General features: G+C 34.3%; 1 protein-coding gene across 2 annotated transcripts in view; it reads left to right on the top strand.

The window, feature by feature from the left end:
- The window catches only part of tmem63ba (transmembrane protein 63Ba), a 49125-nt gene that overhangs the window by 10260 nt on the left and 19236 nt on the right, over positions 1–19629 (top strand). Inside the window, exons 2-5 of one of the 2 annotated variants that reach the window (XM_073833659.1) lie at positions 10255–10482; positions 12813–12892; positions 16121–16165; positions 18505–18595. In XM_073833659.1, coding sequence (XP_073689760.1) covers positions 10288–10482; positions 12813–12892; positions 16121–16165; positions 18505–18595 — 411 coding nt within the window. In that variant the 5' untranslated portion in view covers positions 10255–10287. The remainder of the gene's footprint in view (positions 1–10254; positions 10483–12812; positions 12893–16120; positions 16166–18504; positions 18596–19629) is intronic. The other variant, XM_073833660.1, reaches the window with a different exon arrangement.

Raw genomic sequence — 19629 nt, 5'->3', positions numbered from 1 at the left:
ATGAAACACTGATATCGTGATATAGTTTTCAGCCATATCGCCCAGCCCTAAAGTGAAGTCAGTTCCGGCCCGGAACCTGGTTATTGGAAATTTTGGTTCTTGATACCCAACCCTAGTAGAATATGAAAATGAAAATAAAGTACAGGTTAAAATAGTTCAGGACTGAATCAGGTAATACATGGTAGATACAGGTAATAAAATTCAGTAGCAGACAGTGATACTGCAGTAAAAAACAGTGAAGGAGTAATTGTACTTGTATAACACATTCCACCGAAAGTAACTCTGCTGTAATATTCCATTGAAGATTGCTGATAAATAATGTTTGTGAATCGGTATCACACTGACCTTGGAAATGATGTCATAATATGTTATTTACAGCTCTGATGTTAGCACCGTGAAACTGTGCCAGTATTACCTGAGTCTTGTAATGTGGTTAATGATCGACAGTTTCCTTTCACCTTGAGGCCAACAACCTCTGGAAAGAACAGATTATCAGAACGACGCATTCCTATCCACAGCATTCGATTTGTCTGTGCGTCTCATGAAAGACTCTAAAGTGTAGTCCAACAGGGCATGAAGGTGATGGTATTTGTAAGCACTGCAGAATGATAGCATGACTTGAGTGTAGGAATCACTTGTTTGTTTGTTTTTTAGGTTTTTACAGGCAATAGCAGTTGTTTGAATGATCCAAAGTCACTTGCTTACATGAGGCAACTCTCCATTAAAAAGTAGTATGGCTAATGTATTATGCACAGTTGTGCACCAGTCAGATTCCTATAGTTTTTAATAATGTTTCATTTTTCAAAATGAATCACTCAAACATTCTATACACATCTCCATAAACATTAAATGATAAATGTGACCCTGGACCACAAAACCAGTCAATTTGCACGGGGTATATTTGTAGCAATAGCCTAAAATACAATTTTATTTTATTTTATTTTATTTTTTTTTTGACAAGAAATAATGACACTTATGACTGGTTTTGTGGTCCAGGGTCACAAATGTTATCATGTGTATTTAATTTGTATTTAACTTGTATATATTTCATTATAATAATATAATTTTTACACTCTAGTAACACTGTTGGACATCAAGATTTTTAATGTTTAAAGAAGTCTCTTCTGCTCACCAAACCTGCATTTATTTGATCCAAAATACAGATTTTTTTTTATTATTATTTGAAATAACTGTTTTCTATTTGAATACATTTTAAAATGTAATTCATACATTTTCAGCATCATCACTCCAGTCTTTAGTGTCACATGATCCTTCAGAAATCATTCTAATATGCTAATTTGCTGTTCAAGAAATGTTTATTATTATTATCATCAATAATTTAAAAAGTTGAGCACATTTTTTTCAGGATTCTTTGATGAATAGAAAGAACATCAGCATTTATCTGAAATAAAAAGCTTTTGTAATATTATACACTATACTATTTAAAAGCTTGGAGTCAGTATCATTTTTTTGAGAAAGTTATATTAAATTATAATTAATGCTTTTATTTAGCAAGGACGGTTTAAATTGATCAAAAGTGATGATAAAAACATTTATAATGTTACAAAAGATTTTAGATAAATGCTGTTCTTCTGAACTTTCTATTCATCAAAATACCTGAAAAATTCTACTCAGCTGTCTTCAACATAATAATTAAATAATAAAAGTTTAATCAAAATATTACAATGATTTCTGCAGGATCATGTGTTTGGAATAATGGTGTTGAAAATTCAGCATTTAAATTACAGGAATAAATTACAATTTAAAACAGATTCAAAAAAAATTTAAATAGTAAAAATGTTTCTAAATTTGACTGATTTTGCTGTTCTTTGGATCAAATAAATGCAGGCTTGGTGAGCAGAAGAGACTTCTTTTAAAAAACTTTTGACTGCTAGTGTAATTTTCCAATTTAAACAAAATATTGTGTAATGAATAAATACATTTATATTTTATAAAGTTTATTTTGTGGTGCTGTAAGGCAGAATTAAAATAATTTACAATCCCTTTGTTAATTGTTTTAGAGAACTATGTTGATATAATTTATTCTACAAGTACAAATCAGAGAACTAATAGGCACAATTAGTCAAATTATTTTATAGCAAAACCTGTGTTGGGCAGTGACTAACTTCTTCTGTTGAAGTTGTCTGAATCACAATTAAAGTTAAATTACTTTTCCGGTCATTCCAGCATCATGTGATTTGTGGCCAATTTAATTAAAATTTAGACTCATGACTCTTTGTTTTAATTCCCAGTTTTGCCCAACCTTGATATTAGTAAATGCCGCAGGTGTTGTGAACTTGTATAGACCAGTACTGTTGGCCTGAGATGATGAACTTTTCATACGCCCTATTCGGACAGTAATTGTTTCTTATATGCACGTTTAAAAATACATTTATTTACATATCACCTCATTGATAGAACTCATGGATTTGGACGGCAATTTATTCACAGTGGAGGAGCGAGTTCCGTGATCCTACAAACCCGGGAACACGCTGCTATATAGGGCAGATTTTAATCGACTATTCGATTTTTAACAATTCTCATTTTCATGTTGCGTGTTCATAGTGATTTAAAAAAAAAAAAACTTTTAAACCCTCACTCTGAGTTTACACATTTTGATGTCCACATATTTATTCAATTACTGTGGCTATAGCATTCCTGTGGTAAAGATATGGCCAAATATTAAAGATTATGTGGACATTTGACTTAAATGTTGTTTAGTCAATATTAAATAAGGGTTAGATTGGGCAGTAAAGTGTAAAAACAATCGTCAGGTCATTGCTGCTCTAGGGTTGTGCCAATAGACGATAGTATCGTATATCGATGATAGTCAGAGATATCGCCTGTTGCTGATGCCTTTGACGATAGTAAGACGATTATTAACATTATCCGTCAAAAAGTCACCTAACTTTAGCGATGCAGCGTGGAGAGTCGGTTCTAGGATGCCTCAGAAACTTGCCGCGGTATAAACGCAAGCATACAGTGGCTGCGTTGCGCCGCAGATGTGTATAGTGAAAATGGGTTAGAGATTTATTCATCATACAGTGTACATAGATTAAGTGTAGACTTAAGTGTAGGCAGTCATTAGGATAACAGAGGTAGAAAATGTGGTTTAGGCTGAAATAAATATGATATATCAGAATCCGTCTGTATATAGTAAACATAAGCATTCACCTCAGTAACATCTGTATGCGTTAACTAGAATTACGATGCGATAAAATGGCGCTAAACATATGCACGTGAATTACACGCACATCGCTTCTCCATATTCAATATGAACTGAACTAGGGATGGGGCCGATCCGATCCAGTATCGGTATCGGGTTCCGATACCAGCTTAATTAATGGATCGGAAATTTCCGATCCAACCTAGAGAAATTTCCGATCCAGAGTTATGTCTACGTACAGTGCTGTCTGCTGAAATGACTTCACAAGTGATCCCGGGCTAGGTGATGTGTCTGTGCTCCAATGAGACACTGAGAGAGATGACATGCCTCCTTTCAGAAAATCTTCAGTTTGCAGGTAGCAGTTTAGCATTGAGCGTCATACATGTCCGCTGTGTGGAAATACTTTACGGTCGGAAACGCCGCAAAGACAGCAACGTGCAATGTTTGCAAAGCCGTTGTTCCGAGAGGTGGCACCTCGTGGATTTATTTAGTAGATTAACTGTTAAATATTACCCATCATAGAGTAAAAGTTTATAATTTGTAGACTTCGTGCGTGTTATTTTCTGTTTTTAACGTTGCCGCACACACCTGAAGCGAGCACGCGCACAGAGAGAGAGAGAGAGAGAGAGAGAGAGAGAGAGAGAGAGAGAGAGAGACGTGATTCAAACTGCGCGATTCACAGACAGACTGATTACTCTTTAACGTCTCTTGAACAGAAACATTCATACAAAGTTATGTTTAAATACCCGTTGTTTTATTCTGGTAACACCGTCGGTTATGTCTTCAGTGAACCGAAACAGCTGAGAAGGAGATGCGTGCCAGTATTACGTGCATTAGGCCTTAAAGAGACAGCATCCTATAAATACATGCAGTGAGAAGCACTAGTTATTTATCAATGAATTATTAAATTTCTGCACCTGAATACTAGTATTGATTTTATTAGTAACTTTATGTTGTATTCATCTACACTTGTCATTTGTGTTAGTGTTCTTGTTTTGTTACTTATTATATTAGTTCAGCTAGTTTTTGCTGTGGATTAGAAGTACTTAAAGTAAGCATTCAGTAATTAATAAACAACAAACTTTTTTTTGTTTTGTTTGTTTTTTGCTGATCCGAAAAGTGCACTTATTGCACTTTTATTCAAAATGTTTAACATTTGAAAACCTTATTTTGTTGCTGCTACACAAGCAAGAATTTACTGAATTTATGTTGATCAGATGCACATTGTTCTATTTATAGTGTGAATATTTATTTTTTATTTCAAATATTTGAAAACCTTTTTGTTTTATGCAACAAGAGTGTATATTGCACTAGTATCTAGTAACCCTGTCTTGAAATTTAAATAAATATCAATTTAAACCCTTAAAGTTGCATATTTGTTTTCAGGATGGGATTTCTGCCATTTTCTAACCTCATACTTACCTCAAGTTGCTTTTTGGGAGATACTTAGACTTGCTTGTAGAGAAGTTTGTTACAGCCTCATAAAATCAACAATAATGATAATAGTCATAGTGATATAAAAGCAAATAGAGCTCTGGTATCGGAATAGTATCGGTATCGGCAGATATCCAAATTCAGGTATCGGAATCGGATCGGAAGTGAAAAAATGTGGATCGGTGCATCCCTAAACTGAACTACAACATGAACTGATGACAAAGATCAGACATATAGCGGTAGCATTATCGCAATTTGACGGGTACAGAAAGATACATTCATTTACATTCAGGCACGCACATTTACCGCTCCCTGAAGATAGCAGAGAATGAAACCGAAAGTAAACTCTGGCAGAACTACCGTCAGCGCTCTGTACACGCACAACTGTGTCACAAGTCACATGCACTACCCTTACGAAACGAATAAGGAATTTATTACATATTGACACATTTACATATTATTAAATAAATTAGCACGATAGTAACGTGTATCGGCGATCTCAGAGGCTGACGATAGGACGATATGAAAATTGAGCATATCGCCCAACACTATGGTGCTCTCTGCAGGCCTTTGTTTTAATGATGTACATAATGTACATCAGGTTGATTGTTTATAATACATAATGTATTTCAGACTAATTATTGTCTCATTACTATTATATATGTATTTTAAGTAATTTTTATTACCACAAAAAGTACATTTACAGGGCCCTATGAAATCTGTTTTATTTCCAAATTTTCTGAATTTTTCTGTACTCTATTTTAATGGTTAATTTGTTTTTGTTTTTTAATCAAAAGCCTGTCTAGTTAAGTTAGTTTTACAGTTTTATTTTTTACCAAATTCTTTTCCATTATTTGTCTAGAATCTGGATTCCATTTTAAAGGTTTCATTAGATTTTAATAATTAAAAGCGTCTCCAATTCATTAATTTATATATATAAAAAAAAGTTTAATGTTTAAGTAAAATTGTTTATTTTTTTTGTGGGAAATTTGTTGTTTAGATTAATCGATAAATTAGTCAATAGATTAATCAATATAAAAATAGTCATTAGTGGCAGCCCTACTGCTATATATAAAATAAAGTTACAAATTTGTTTGTATTATTGTGTATAATGTATTCTCGTTATTCCAAGCATATTTTATAATATAAAATCCTATTTATTATTTGATTATTTAAATCTCCTGTTAAAATTATCGATTTTTCTTGCCAAAAATCATTAGGATATTAAGTAAAGATCATGTTCAATTAAGATATTTTTTTAAATTTCCCATCAAAACTTCATTTGGACAACTTTAAAGGTGATTTTCTCAATATTCAGATTCCAGATATTCAAGTAGCTGTGTCTCTGCCAAATATCGTCTTATCCTAACAAACCATACGTCAATGGAAAGCTTATTTATTCAGCTTTCAATAAAGTATGAAGTATTGTTCTTTTGAATATTTTCTAGCATTTCAGAAATAAATATGCATGTGAATTACAGTAGGTAATTCGGCCGTGGAGTTTTATGCGGGTGGTGAGATAAATACCGACATTCTATATTTGGACGGCAATAAAATCACAGCGAAACGCCTGTAAATGGTGAAAGTAACTTGCGTCCACATGTCCAAATAGGGCTATAGACACCGTAACTACTGTTAAAGATCATGTGAGTTTTGCTGAGTCGAGTCTAATGATACATGCACAAATGAGGTCAGTGAGGTTGTGCTATAGATTAAGAGTTTCAGCAGCAGCACTGGAGAAATGTTACATGATGTTGTTCTTATCTGCTTGAAAGTTTCAAGGGTTTCCTTGGGAAGCAAACTGGAATATAATTTCTCTCCGTTTCAAGAAAGTCCATTTGTTTAATAGATAAATTGAAAGCAACATCATGAGCTAGATAAATAATTGAATATAACAAATAAATCAGCAGTGGTTTATAGTCTTGTCAGACTTGTCGAGGTCACAACTTTCAGTTCAGCTCAGAACTTAACAAGTGTCAGCATGTTACAGGAAAGCACATGCTTTGCCGTACTTTGCAGTGACCTTTTCGGAATCAGTTCTCTCATTGATCTGTTGTCTACACTGTTGTCTACAACAGACGTTTCAAAAACAGGTGAAAGAGCAGCAGTCTATCAGCACTAGGCCTTACGACATCAGGATGCTTTCAACATGAGGCCTTCACGGGTTTGTCAAGACGAGGCTGTCTGTATATATTCAGACTGTTGGCTGTCAGACTCTGCAGTATGTGTTTCGAATGCGCAATGCCGGGAAATCACAAGATCTGTCCGTGTGGCAGCAGGCCTAATTGAACATAAATAAAGAAGGACTCTCTGTGAATGGCTCTCTGTAATATGGATCATTTGCAACCTGATGCTTTTATTAGAGCTTGGCCGTCACAAGCTTGTAACGTTTTCTGTCATGCGCTATTTGTTTTCATGACTCGGCATTAGCATTGAGTTCAGAAGAACAGCAGCGGGGTGGATGTCCCAGCCATCTGTCCCAAAGCCTCCTAGAGACCCTAGTCTGACGTCTACAGGCAAGACAAAATGAACAGTTCGACGGCTGCCAAAGGCAATGCATTAACATGTGCGGTTTATTAAATCCATTTAACATGGTTGAATTTAATGCATCTCGTTAATCTTATTTGACGTTCCAATTGTTTAGCGCAATTAAGTGTGCCAGTAACAATTGTAGAAGTTTTGATTGTAATAGTGACCACCCACAAGTATTTTCCCATGGGGATTTTATAAATGCCTTTGTTTAAGATCCTTGTTCACACTTGGGGTGTGTTCACACTTGTGGTTTGGTTCATTTGGTCCAATTGGTCCAGACTAAAAAGGAAAATGATACATTTAATCCTGGTCCGCTTAGCATTCACACTGGCATTTTTGACAGTGAACCTAAAGATACTGAACCTGAAGGCATAGTGATGCATTTACAGCATGATTGGTCGGGTTAAATGACGTATATTTCGTGACAGAACTCACTAAACACTCCAAACAAAAGGGAAAGGTGCGTTCGACTTAAAGCTAAGTCGAAGTCATTTTGTTTTGGATACACCGCTTGTTCCCTTCGAGAAATAATTTTGCATAGCATTGCATCTTGTCATTACTTCCTGTTTTTGGTTCGTTAAGAAGTTTTTGGTCCTTGTTGCATTCATGTTTCATTCCAACCGCACCAGAGTTCGTTTGGAAGCAGATCAAGACCCAGCTTTTTAGTGGTCTCGGTCCGCTTGTTTGGTGCACGCCAAGGGTTTTGGATAGCAGCATTCACACTTACTCAAATGAACCGCACTAACAAAGCAGTAACACCAGAGTTTGTTTGAATCAAACTACTTTAAATCTACTTTTAAACGCTTAAAAATTATGGATTCTCCAAAATGAAAATTCTGAATCTGAAAATGATGGATGTACTTGACTGAAAACTGAAACCTGAAATACTTTTGTAATAATTATTTCTTTTTTATTAATTAATATTAAATCATTTAAAAAATACAAGCTAATAAAATAAACCACAATTTTAATTGGAAGTAAAAACAATAAAATTGGACATTGAATTAGACATTTGATTGTTGTTTTTTGTGGTTGTTGTTGTTTTAATTATCCAAATAGTCCTTCAATGCTATATATATATATATATATATATATAATTTTTTTTTTTTTTTTTTTGGCTTATATCTTTGGCGGTTTTTCTCGTTTTTTTGGGGATGCACCAAAATTTTAGTTACTGAAAATTGAAATTTCAGCTGCGGAAAAAATGTTTTTGGCCGATAATTTTCCACAGCTGAAATTTCAATGCGTCCCAAAAAATTTTTTTGAAAGTGTTTCCAACTATATGATTCCTCTTTTTTTTTTTTTTATTAAAGAATTAGAAATATTATTAAAACTTTTAAGTAGGGCTGTGCAATTAATCAAAATTCTGTTTCGATTTCGATTTTCTGTTGTATTGCTATCTTTAAATTAATCGCTAATATAAAGTTTTGGACCCAGTCATAATCATGTTAAATAATCGTGATTACAATATTGACCAAAATATGTATGTCATAGAATTTTGTCATAATCAAGCAGCCCTACTTTTAAGTTATGTGAACGGGCCTTTATAAGCCACAAACCAAACCAACCAGCTATGAGGTGAATCACAACATTACAAACCCATGAAAGAATTACCAGAATTAATACAATTAATCCTATTAAGCATTGCAAATAACAAATTAATTTAAAATGCTGGAGGAATAAGAAAAAAGTTTATTCCAAAATGTAATAAAAAAAGTGTAAGTGGCGCTATTTGCTTGTCAAAATTGTCCGATCTGTGAAAATGTATTTGCTGGGTGATATCGTTTTTCACCAACCAGAAATTCTGCCATAGCACGATTTTAAAAGTGTTTATTTCCTTGAGTTATCAGAAGTGATAAGATGTCAAAGATGATGCTTATGACTAATCTCACCTTCAGCTGGTTTGGCACAGAACTTGGTTTGTTACGAAACCCAGCATGTGACTTTCTCTCCCCCATCACCCTTATATGCTGTATTTATTTTCCATTGGAAAAGTCAGAGTCCTGCTGTCACGGTTAACATAACCTTGGTTCTGACATTAATCCACACTGGACAGCCTTGTATGTTGCATTGCATTCTTTGTGCAATATGTTAGCAACTGTAACCACAAATGACAAGCAGATTAAACTAATATTTGTTTAACCTCATTTACCAAGGCAATACCAGACGTCAGTTGAAATTAACCCCACTTAATTTAGTTGCATATTGACATGCATTTGTTATTTCAACTTTGGTTCAGTGTTTTGTTTTAGCCAACTTTATGAAAAAATACCTTTATTTTATTTCAAGTAAGTACTTTAATAATGCTTTTTGGAGCGTTTTAGATTTGAAAAAAAAAAAAGCATTGCAAACATCTATTTATTTTGTGTTTCACAGAAAAAAGGAAAAAACTTCTCTCTTTTTTTTTTTTCCTGTGAACTCTTCTATAGTATTTGAAATGCACAGTATTGGCTGTGAATTTTACACTGTTCCCTCAGGAAGGTCTTGGTGCAGTTGGCACATTTTGCTTCAGAGATACGGCTTGAACTGACTGAACTCTGTTTGTCCATTGTCAAGCCGTTTTGAGGCTGATCTCACTGTAGGAGGAATATAGATGTGTCTGTGTTGAGTCAGCGGCAGCATGCCAGAGCACAGCATGCACAGTCTTGGAGGTCCACAAGTGTTTTAATGTAGAGATCTGTTTTCAGTTCCTCACAGAAAAGCTTTCGTGCAGTTGCATAATTCGCTAAGTCATACCTTTAGACACCAGGCTGATTTACGATATTGAGCTGTGGCTGCTGATGTGTGTTGATGTGTTTTCTTGGCATTCTCTCATAGGTTACCAGGACCGGTCTTTCCTGTCTGATTATTTCCAAAACCGTTCTCTTTACTTTCAAAAGAAAGCATGAGCCAGATTCATTGTTTGTTTTCAGTTTAGCCTTTTTGATCTTTAAATATGCTAGTTCTTCTCTTAAAGTAGTTCACCTATACGGGCATTATTTATTTACCCTCATGTTGTTCCATTAACTTTATTTCTTCTGTACAACGCTAAAGATGCAAATCAAAACCCCATGTGATCAATATTAGAGCTTTGGGTCATCTATTAAAATACACAATATCACATTCTGCATTTTGTCTCCTAGCAGGTGGAGTTTCAGTATGCAGCAGTACTGAGGATGCTGGTTGTCTTAGCTTTGCTCACGATGGCCACGACCACTGGAGCTGAGGATTGCCATGGCCATGTCAACTGTTCCAGCGCCAATGGCTCCAAGGACTTTTGCTATTCAGGCCGGATCCGCAGCACCGTACTCCAGGGTCTACCCTTCGGAGGAGTGCCCACCGTACTCGCCCTCGACTTCATGTGCTTCTTGGTGCGCATCACAAGCTTACAGTTTTCAGTTGTTGTTCATTTGCCATGAGTTTGTCATTTAAAGTCCACATGGAATTAGTCTTTATATTTACTTTCTTCATACCAGTTTCTGTTCTTCTTTAATTCAGGCTTTTTGTTGAATGTTAATCCATTGTAAAATAGAGTGATAGAGAGAGCAGAGTGATATACAGTTGAGGTCAAAAGTTTACATCCCCCTTTCAGAAGTATTTTACCAAAATATAAGGGATCAGATGAAATAATAATTGTTTATTTAGTACTGACCTGAATAAGATATTTCACATAAAAGATTTTTACATATAGTCCACGAGAAAATAATAGTTGAATTTATAAAAAGGACCCTGTTCAAAAGTTTACACCCCCTTGATTCTTAATACTGTGTTGTTACCTGAATGATCCACAGCTGTGTTGTTGTTGTTGTTTTTTGCTTGTTTGTTTAGTGTTAGTTGTTCATGAGTCCCTTGTTTGTCCTGAACAGTTAAACTACCTGCTGTTCTTCAGAAAAATCCTTTAGGTCCCACAAATTCATTGCTTTTCCAGCATTTTTTGTGTATTTGAACTTTTTCTAACAGTGCATCTTTTCACACTGAGGACAACTAAGGGACTCATGCAGCTTTTACAGAAAGTTCAAATGCTCACTGATGCTGCAGAAATTGAAGATCAGGGTAAATGTAAATTATTTTGTTATCTGGGAAACATGTAACTATCTTCTGTAGCTTCTGAAGGGCAGTACTAAATAAAAAATAGGATATTTAGGCGAAATAAGAAAAATGTACACATCTTCATTCTGTTTAAAAGTTTTAACCCCCAGGCTGTTATTGCATGGTTTTTCCTTCTGGAGCATCAGTGAGCATTTGAACCTTCTGTAATAGTTGCATATGAGTCCCTCAGTTGTCCCCAGTGTGAAAAGATGGATCTCCAAATTATACAGTCATTGTTGGAATAGGTTCAAATACACACAAATGCTGGAAAACCAAAAAAATTGTGGGACCTGAAGGACTGTTTGAACAACAGCAGGCAGTTTAACTCTTCAGGACAAACAAGAGACTCATAAACAACCATCACTAAACAAAAAAAAAAAAAAAAAACACAGCTGTGGATCATTCAGGTAAAAACGCAGTATTAAGTATCAAAGGGATGTAAACTTTTGAACAGCGTCATTTTTACAAATTCAACTATTATTTTCTCTTGTGGACTATATGTAAATACATCTATGTGAAATATCTTATTCAGATCAGTACTAATATCCAATAACATGCATTTTGTATAATCACTTTTATTTTACTAAAATAATTAACTATTAATTTTGCAGATTCTGAAAACAGGATGTAAACTTTTGACCTCAACTGTACCGATAATAATTGCAATATAATTTTCCTGGATTAAATGATAACAAGAGTTCGATAAATGTTCAATATAATGTTTATGTGCCAGCGGACCATAAAGAGTAGTTTAAAATCACAATTAGCAGTCTGATTTCTACAACTTTTGCTTGGGAGCATAAATCTGCCTTTAAACTTTACATTTTGTGATATTTTTTGGCCATATCACCCAGCCTTATTTTCTGGTATGGAACACCAGTCAGTTTAGTCAGTTGCCAATAGTAAAATCAAGTCTTACTTTTTTTATTCAGTATTCTGTTTCATTTGGAAATGCATCTCATTACAAAAGTAAAATGGTTTGTTAAAGCAATTTTCATGTTGACTTTAAAATCAAAACGGACGCTGAATGAACTAAATCTTCTCTGCTTCTCTCTGGTTGAATGAGCTTCCAACCTTCACCCAAATGCTAAAACTATCACACCTGTCAAGAAGCAGTTAAAGACACACCTTTTCTTAACCACTTCACAACCCTAAACTAAATACAATCCTTTTCTTTCTCTTCTCTACATTTCACTTCTCTTCTGCTCTAGTTTGTTTCCTAATCTAGCGATCTTATAAACAGTAAACTGAGAATATTGCGGGTTCTGTGACAATTTGCTTATGAATAATGTAAGTGTTAGGCTGAGGATGTGTAAAACTATCAAATTCAGTGGACATCAGCAGAGCTTTCTGTGAAATTCTTTGTGCTTTTATACTCCACAATGCACATATTTCATATTATTTTGGGCCTCAGAGAAAAAAAAAATAGCTATGTTCTTGTTTTCCTGCGGTTCTAAATTTTAGCACTTTAGGAATGTGTTTATAATTATGCTTCATTTGCATGTGCATGTTTGTCACATATTTGTGGTGCTGTGAAGAGGGATTTGCATTTGAATGCATGTGTGGAATGAGATGTGAATCTGACTGTCTCCTGTGTCTTGTGTGTCTCCAGGTGCTGCTATGTGTGTTCTCTGTCTTGAGGAAGGTGGCGTGGGATTACGGCCGTCTCGCATTGGTCTCTGATGCCGACAGGTAAAATTAATAGTAGCTTTAGTAGTTAATTAACCATCTCACAATTAATGTGTAATTAATTTTAATTTGCATTATCAGGGTTTTACAGTGTGACCATTTCACTCGCATTTGCGCCTGAAACTACTGCGTGCGACTATGAAAAATATTTAGGAGCACGATGCACGACTGACCCGATCAGCATATTTGTGTTTGCGCTCAGGGAGCTTCAGAGGTTTCTACGTGTTTTTGCAACGTTGAATAATGTATCACAGGCATATCTCACTAATCCTTTCATAAACTAAGTGTAGAGCTTTGTTGATTATAATGGAACTTAGTGAGATCGTGATGAACTAAGATGAGTTTAATACAACAGTTTAATAAACAAGAAGTTAATATTAAGTGATTTACATCGTCTGGCTATAACACTATTGCCTGGTTTTGCTCTATTTCATCGTCAAAAATTGTCTGAAACAAGTCACAACTGAGCCATTGCACATCTCCATTCAAACACAGTGTTTCGTTTCTGAATGAATGTGCATTTTTAAGACAAATCTAGTGAGTAACTGATTCAATTTCCCATTCATAAAGACAGTCTCTTGCTTTATTCCTGAATGAATCAGCCATCCGAACGAATCAATTGAATGATATGATTCAGTAATTAAACCAGTGACTTGCCACCACCTACTGGCAGATATAGTTTCATTTTTAAAGCATCCTTTCCGTTATTTAAATCATGAAATATTTCTGTATTTTAAAATGTTGTATTTAAAACGTTAATCTCAACATGAATTTGTCAATTTGATTGCACTCATGCCACCTCTGAGCCTCATTAAACATGAAAATACACAAGCCTGTACAAATTAATTTTGTTAATACTTATTTCATTTGATTGGTAACTTATTCTTATTCTACTTGTTTTTATTCTGTTCTAATTAGAAATTTTAAAAAGATTTTACAGAAAAGATGACATACTTTTAAAACAAAATTCCCCTGTAAATCACTTTAGGGAGTCAAATATCTCATAATGGGAAGGCTAATTTTTGATTATTGATTAGAAGGTGCTCCTAAAATTTTGACTGTGCTCCTAAAAGGAAGAGTAAGCATAGAGCCCTGATTATTGTAATATTGTAAAGAAGTAATTTCTATTCATGTACAATAAAGGAGAACTATAAAACAGTCACGACTGCACCATTACGGCCGTATTCCCAGCGTGTATACTGTGGCCTCAGCTGGCTGCATTATCACAGCATGCTCTTGGCCCCAATATAACCCCAAACAAACACTCATCTTTCCTGCTCCGGGTAACATTTTGTGAAATCATCAGACTATATATTTACAGCTGGACACTCCATTTACCAGTCATGATTTGGTGAGATAAAAGAGAAAATGCCTCCTGCAGCAATTTGTTTCTTGCATTTAACGCTGCAAGCCAGCAGCATGATCTCAGCAGCTGCATAATGGGTTTAGCTAATGGATTGGTTGTACAGATCTGAAGCTTCTGTCTTTCCAAAAGCTCAGCCAGTCTTATTCGATTAGTAATATGACCCTGCCTTTCAATCACACTCACATCCTTCGATTTGGAAACTGGTTTGACTGGCATGTAAGTGCACAAGAGATTATGTTTAGGGGATATCTGATTATATTCCGGGCGTCTCAATCATAATTTTTTGTCCTGTCACATTTTTACTACACAGATGCCAAAACCTGCTCTCTGTGTTTGATTCAGCTTGAGTCAGATCCACTCACTATATTTGAAGACCAAGTCTTGGGTGGCATCTAGCCATTTTTAAGGATTATTTAAGGAGGTGTCAACCCAAAAATAAATGTAATGGGTTGTGTGCACCCACCCAACATTTACTTCCATAAACATTACAATGACTGCCCAGTTCTCTATTTAAATGTCATAAAAGTTTCAGAGTGAAACCCTGAGAAGTCCAGTCATGAAGCGGAGTGCCTGTTACAACTTGGCAGCATATTACATTTTTAATGAATAATTCAACAGTTAATTACTGCACTCCTACCATTCTTATCACATGTACATGAGTTTTCCCAAGGCCCTAAAACGGTCTCTTGTGTAGAACTGTTTCCTTATGGCACAGATTAATCTTGCTTACAAACAGGTCAAGCTGACATTACTAGTTTTAAAGTGTGAACTTTGTGGTAAAGTAATGTGGAACTGTAAAGCTGTCAACAAACCTGTAGCTATGTGCTATGAACTATATTTACCAATCTTGTGGTATATTTATAATATAGTTGAATTATTTTTATACTTTCTTATAACTTAACTAAAACTACTTATTCTTATATATACACTACCAGTCAAAAGTTTTTGGTCAGGAAGATTTTTAATGTTTTAAAAGAAGTCTTTTCTGCTCACCAAGCCTGCATTTATTTGATCCAAAATAGAGCAAAAGCAGTAATATTGTAAAACAGAAATCCTCAAATCCATTCTATTATGCTGATGTGCTGTTCAAGAAACATTTTTTTATCCAAATGTTTTTATTATTTTATTTATTTAAATATTATCAATATTTAAAACAGTTGAGTACATTTTTTTTGGTATTCTGAATAGAAAGTTTTTTTTGGGGGGGGGGGGGGGTATAGAAATGTATTTACTTTAAATTGATCAGAAGTGATAATAAAGACATTCATAATGTTAAAAAAGATAACTTCTCTATTCATCAAATATACCTAAAAAAAACTTTAAGTCAGCTGTTTTGAACATCAGAATAATGTTTTTTTTTTGAGCAGCAAACCAGAAGATTAGAATGATTTCTGAAGGATCATGTGACACTGAAGACTGGAGTAATGATGCTTAAAATTCAGCTTTGAAATGACAGGAATAAACTATATTTTAAAATATATTCAAACAGTTATTTTAAATAGTAAAATATTTCACAATTTTACAGTTTTGGATCAAATAAGGGTTTGGTGAGCAGAAGAGACTTCTTTAAAAAAAACTGTTAAAAAACTTTTGACTGGTAGTGTGTTTTTGTATTTCATTTTGTTTTATAATAAACAAAACAGAGTCGCGAGCAATCTAACACCAAGAATGTAAAAGGTTTGATTTGATTACATGTAATAACTTGCATGGGACAACAAAAACACAAGGGAAGTCAATGGAAATTTTGAATTACTAATGTCATTGAATCCCAGCTGAGTAATAGTATGTTCTTCTTCAAAATGAATGATATCATATTTTGACTAACTTCTGTTGAGCATGAACTTGAATAATTTCTTCTCCCTCAGCCGTAGGCGGAATCAGCACTATCAACGTCTGGACGAGCAGGAATAGTATGTGTTGTTTTTAAAACTTCAGCTCTCTCTTCCAAGGAAGCCTTGTGTCTGCTTTTTGAATTTACCTTCTGCCATTTCTTCCTCTGTGTGCTCTATCGGGAATATTCGGGGTGATTTTGTTCGCTATGTACTGTTTCTAACTCTTTCTATTGTTCTTTTTGTAAAATGACTTCCTTCCTAGAGTCCGTTGGTTGAGGGTTTCTCAAGATACTCCTCACATTTACCTGAACTAATCAATATAATTGTGTTTCTTTTGGATTGGTGTCTTTTAAAGGTGAATTGTGTCATTTATGCTCCAAACAGACAGATTTTCCAAACTCTCCTACCACATTTTCTCATCCCGTCTTCCAGATAAACAGTCCTGTCCCAAACTCACAGCACAAGTTTGACGGCTCTAAAACAAACAGAGCAATGTTTTGCAAGCGCCAATATGTTAAACTCTTCAAAAAGTCAAACTACACATGGTTTACTTATAGTTTCTCTGCAAGTTAAAATGCAAAAACTACACGCTTCACCTTTAAATACTATGTTTTCATTCCTTTAAGCGTGCACTTTCTGGCCAGGGTCTTAGCACCCTATAGGTCCCACAGGGAAGAGGCTTACAGGGAGAGGTAAAACATCCTGTGGTGGCATAGAAAACCCCTGTGTAACTGGAACACCTAGTTTTGATGGATACCTGTGATTTGTCCAGTTGTTTGATTGTTTTCGTCAATTGACATGGGTAGAATTGATTTTTATTCAAAGTGCCCTGTAGAAGTGGTCCTATAGAATCAGTTCAAATGTTTGTGAATATCTTAGCCAGAGAATGACACATACACTGGCTCCAAAAATCTGTTGTAATATTTAAGGCATACTTACAGTACAGCCGCATGTATACTACTAGTCAAGTTTTTGGACCATAAGATTTTTCATGTTTTTAAAGAAGTCTGTCCTGCTCATCAAGCCTGCATTTATTTGATCCAAATGACAGCTAAAGCAGTAATATTGTGAAATATTTTTACTAATTTTCTTTAAAATGTAATATATTTCTGTGATCAAAGCTACATTTTCAGCATCATTACTCCAGTCTTCAGTGTCACATGATCCTTCAGAAATCATTCTAATATGCTGATTTGCTGTTCAAGAAACATTTTGTATTCTAATTATTATCAACAGTTGAGTAAATTTTTTCAGGATAATTTTATGAATAGAAAGATCCAAAGATCAGCATTTGTCTGAAATTAAAAAAACTTAATGTTACAAAAAAAATTCTGTGTTACATAAACGCTGTTCTTCTGAGCTTTCTATTCATCAAAAAAAAACCTGAATAAATTCTACTCTATTATAATAAATGTTTTTGAGCAGCAAATCAGAATATTACAATGATTTCTGAAGGATCATGTGACTGGAGTAATGATGTTAAAATTTCTGCTTTGAAATCACATTTCAAAATATATTCAAATAGACATTTATTTTAAATAATAAAAATATTTCAATTTTACTGTTCTTGCTATACTTTGAATCAAATAAATGCAGGTTTGGGAAGCAGAAGAGACTTCTTTAAGTTAACATTTTAAAAAAGCCTACTGTCTAAAAACTTTTGACTGGTAGTGTATGTCAAACTAGTTTGGCAAATTTATTTTAAGTAAAAAATCAGCACGCCCTCACTTCTAAGTTAAATGCGGTTGATTTTTTGTTATCTAATGCATTGAAGTTCATACTGTACTCTGCCCAGTTTTTGATAAGTCTTTCTCTGTTTAACACACCCCAGCTCTAATCAACTCTAAATTTATGCTCCTCTTTCTGCATGTTCTTCTCCTTTCTAGGTTTACTGCAGTCTCTTTGTGAACAGTTTGTGTGCATTGCCCCTCAACCGCTAATGCTAACTCTGTGTTTTTCGCACAGTCACTTATTGCTGCATGCCTGACATGTGGTTAGCCTTGATATGGCCTGATCTAGCTGGAGTAACCTGAGCTAGGAGGGCCTAGCAGTGCCCATCACTTATTAATAAGCTGACATCTATTGACCCTGTGAAGATGCTAATATAAAGTTAACAATTATTAAAGGAATAGTTCAAATAGAATTCAAATGTTGTTCCAAAAGCCATATGACTTTCTTCTGTACATCATGTTTTAGAAAAATGTATATATCAGGTTTGGTGGAAAAAATTTTTTTTTGTGGATGAGCTAGTCCTTTAACATGATCATACAGATCTTCCATTAACAACATCAGTCTACAATCCTGATTATAATTACTGCTGAATGAATTGGCATGCCATTAAGTGACTGTACGCTTTTGTGTTAGCTTGAGTGTTGTGCTCTGAGGGCACGTGTCTGATTATGTGTGTTTGTGTTCAGTGTGGCCTCCGCCATGCAGACGCCTGCTGACTCCCGATACGAGCGTCTCACCTCTGTGTCCAGCTCGGTCGACTTTGACCAAAGGGACAACGTAAGTAGCTTGCAAGGTCATTCATGTGGGATGCCTATGGCTATGTTCAGAATGGAATACTAGCATCCTTTTGTTTTACACTCCATTTTCCCTACAATGTTAAAACATTTTTGTATGTATGTAAAACATAAAATTAGTATGCAATGGGAAATAGTAACTTCTAGATGGTCCATGATGATTAAACACATTAGATATTCTATGCACATCACTAAATATAATAACTATAAACATAACCAAAACAATAACTATACACTATCAGTCAAAAGTTTTTGAACAGTAAGAATTTTAATGTTTTATTTAAAGAAGTCTCCTCTGCTCACCAAGACTGCATTTATTTGATTTAAAACAGCAAAAACAGTACAATTTTGAAATATTTTTACTATTTAAAATAACTGTTTTCTATTTGAATGTATTTGAATATGTTATTTATTCTTGCGATTTCAAAGCTGAATTTTTAGCATCATTACTCCAGTCACATGATCTTTCAGAAATCCTTCTAATATTCTGATTTGCTGCTCAAAAATATGTATTATGTTGAAAACAGCCGAGTAGATTTTTAAGTATTAATTTCTATAATTTCTTTTCCAAAAAAAAGTATACTGACTCCCAGCTTTTGAATGGTATAGTATATAATGTTACAAATGCCTTTATGCTTTTAAATGCTGATTTTTGGATCTTTCTCTTCACCAAAGAATCCTGAAACTGTTACTGTTACTCAATATTGATAATAATAATAATAATAATAATAATAATAATAATAATAATGTTTGTTGAACAGCAAATCAGCATATTAGAATGATTTCTGAAGGATCATGTGACACTGAAGACTGGTGTAATGATGCTGAAAATTTAGCTTTGATCACAGAAATAAATTGCACTTTAAAATATATTCAAAAAGAAAACAGTTATTTTAAATAGTAAAAATATTTCAAAATGTTACTGTTTTTGCTCCACTTTGGATCAAATAAATGCAGGCTTGGTGTGCAGAAGAGACTTCTTTAAAAAATATGAAACATCTTACCGTTCAAAAACTT

Source organism: Garra rufa, chromosome 2 (genome assembly GCF_049309525.1).
Source record: "Garra rufa chromosome 2, GarRuf1.0, whole genome shotgun sequence".
Lineage (NCBI taxonomy): Eukaryota > Metazoa > Chordata > Actinopteri > Cypriniformes > Cyprinidae > Garra > Garra rufa.
Note: the sequence above shows the minus strand (reverse complement) of the source record. Positions and strands in the feature narration are given on the sequence as shown.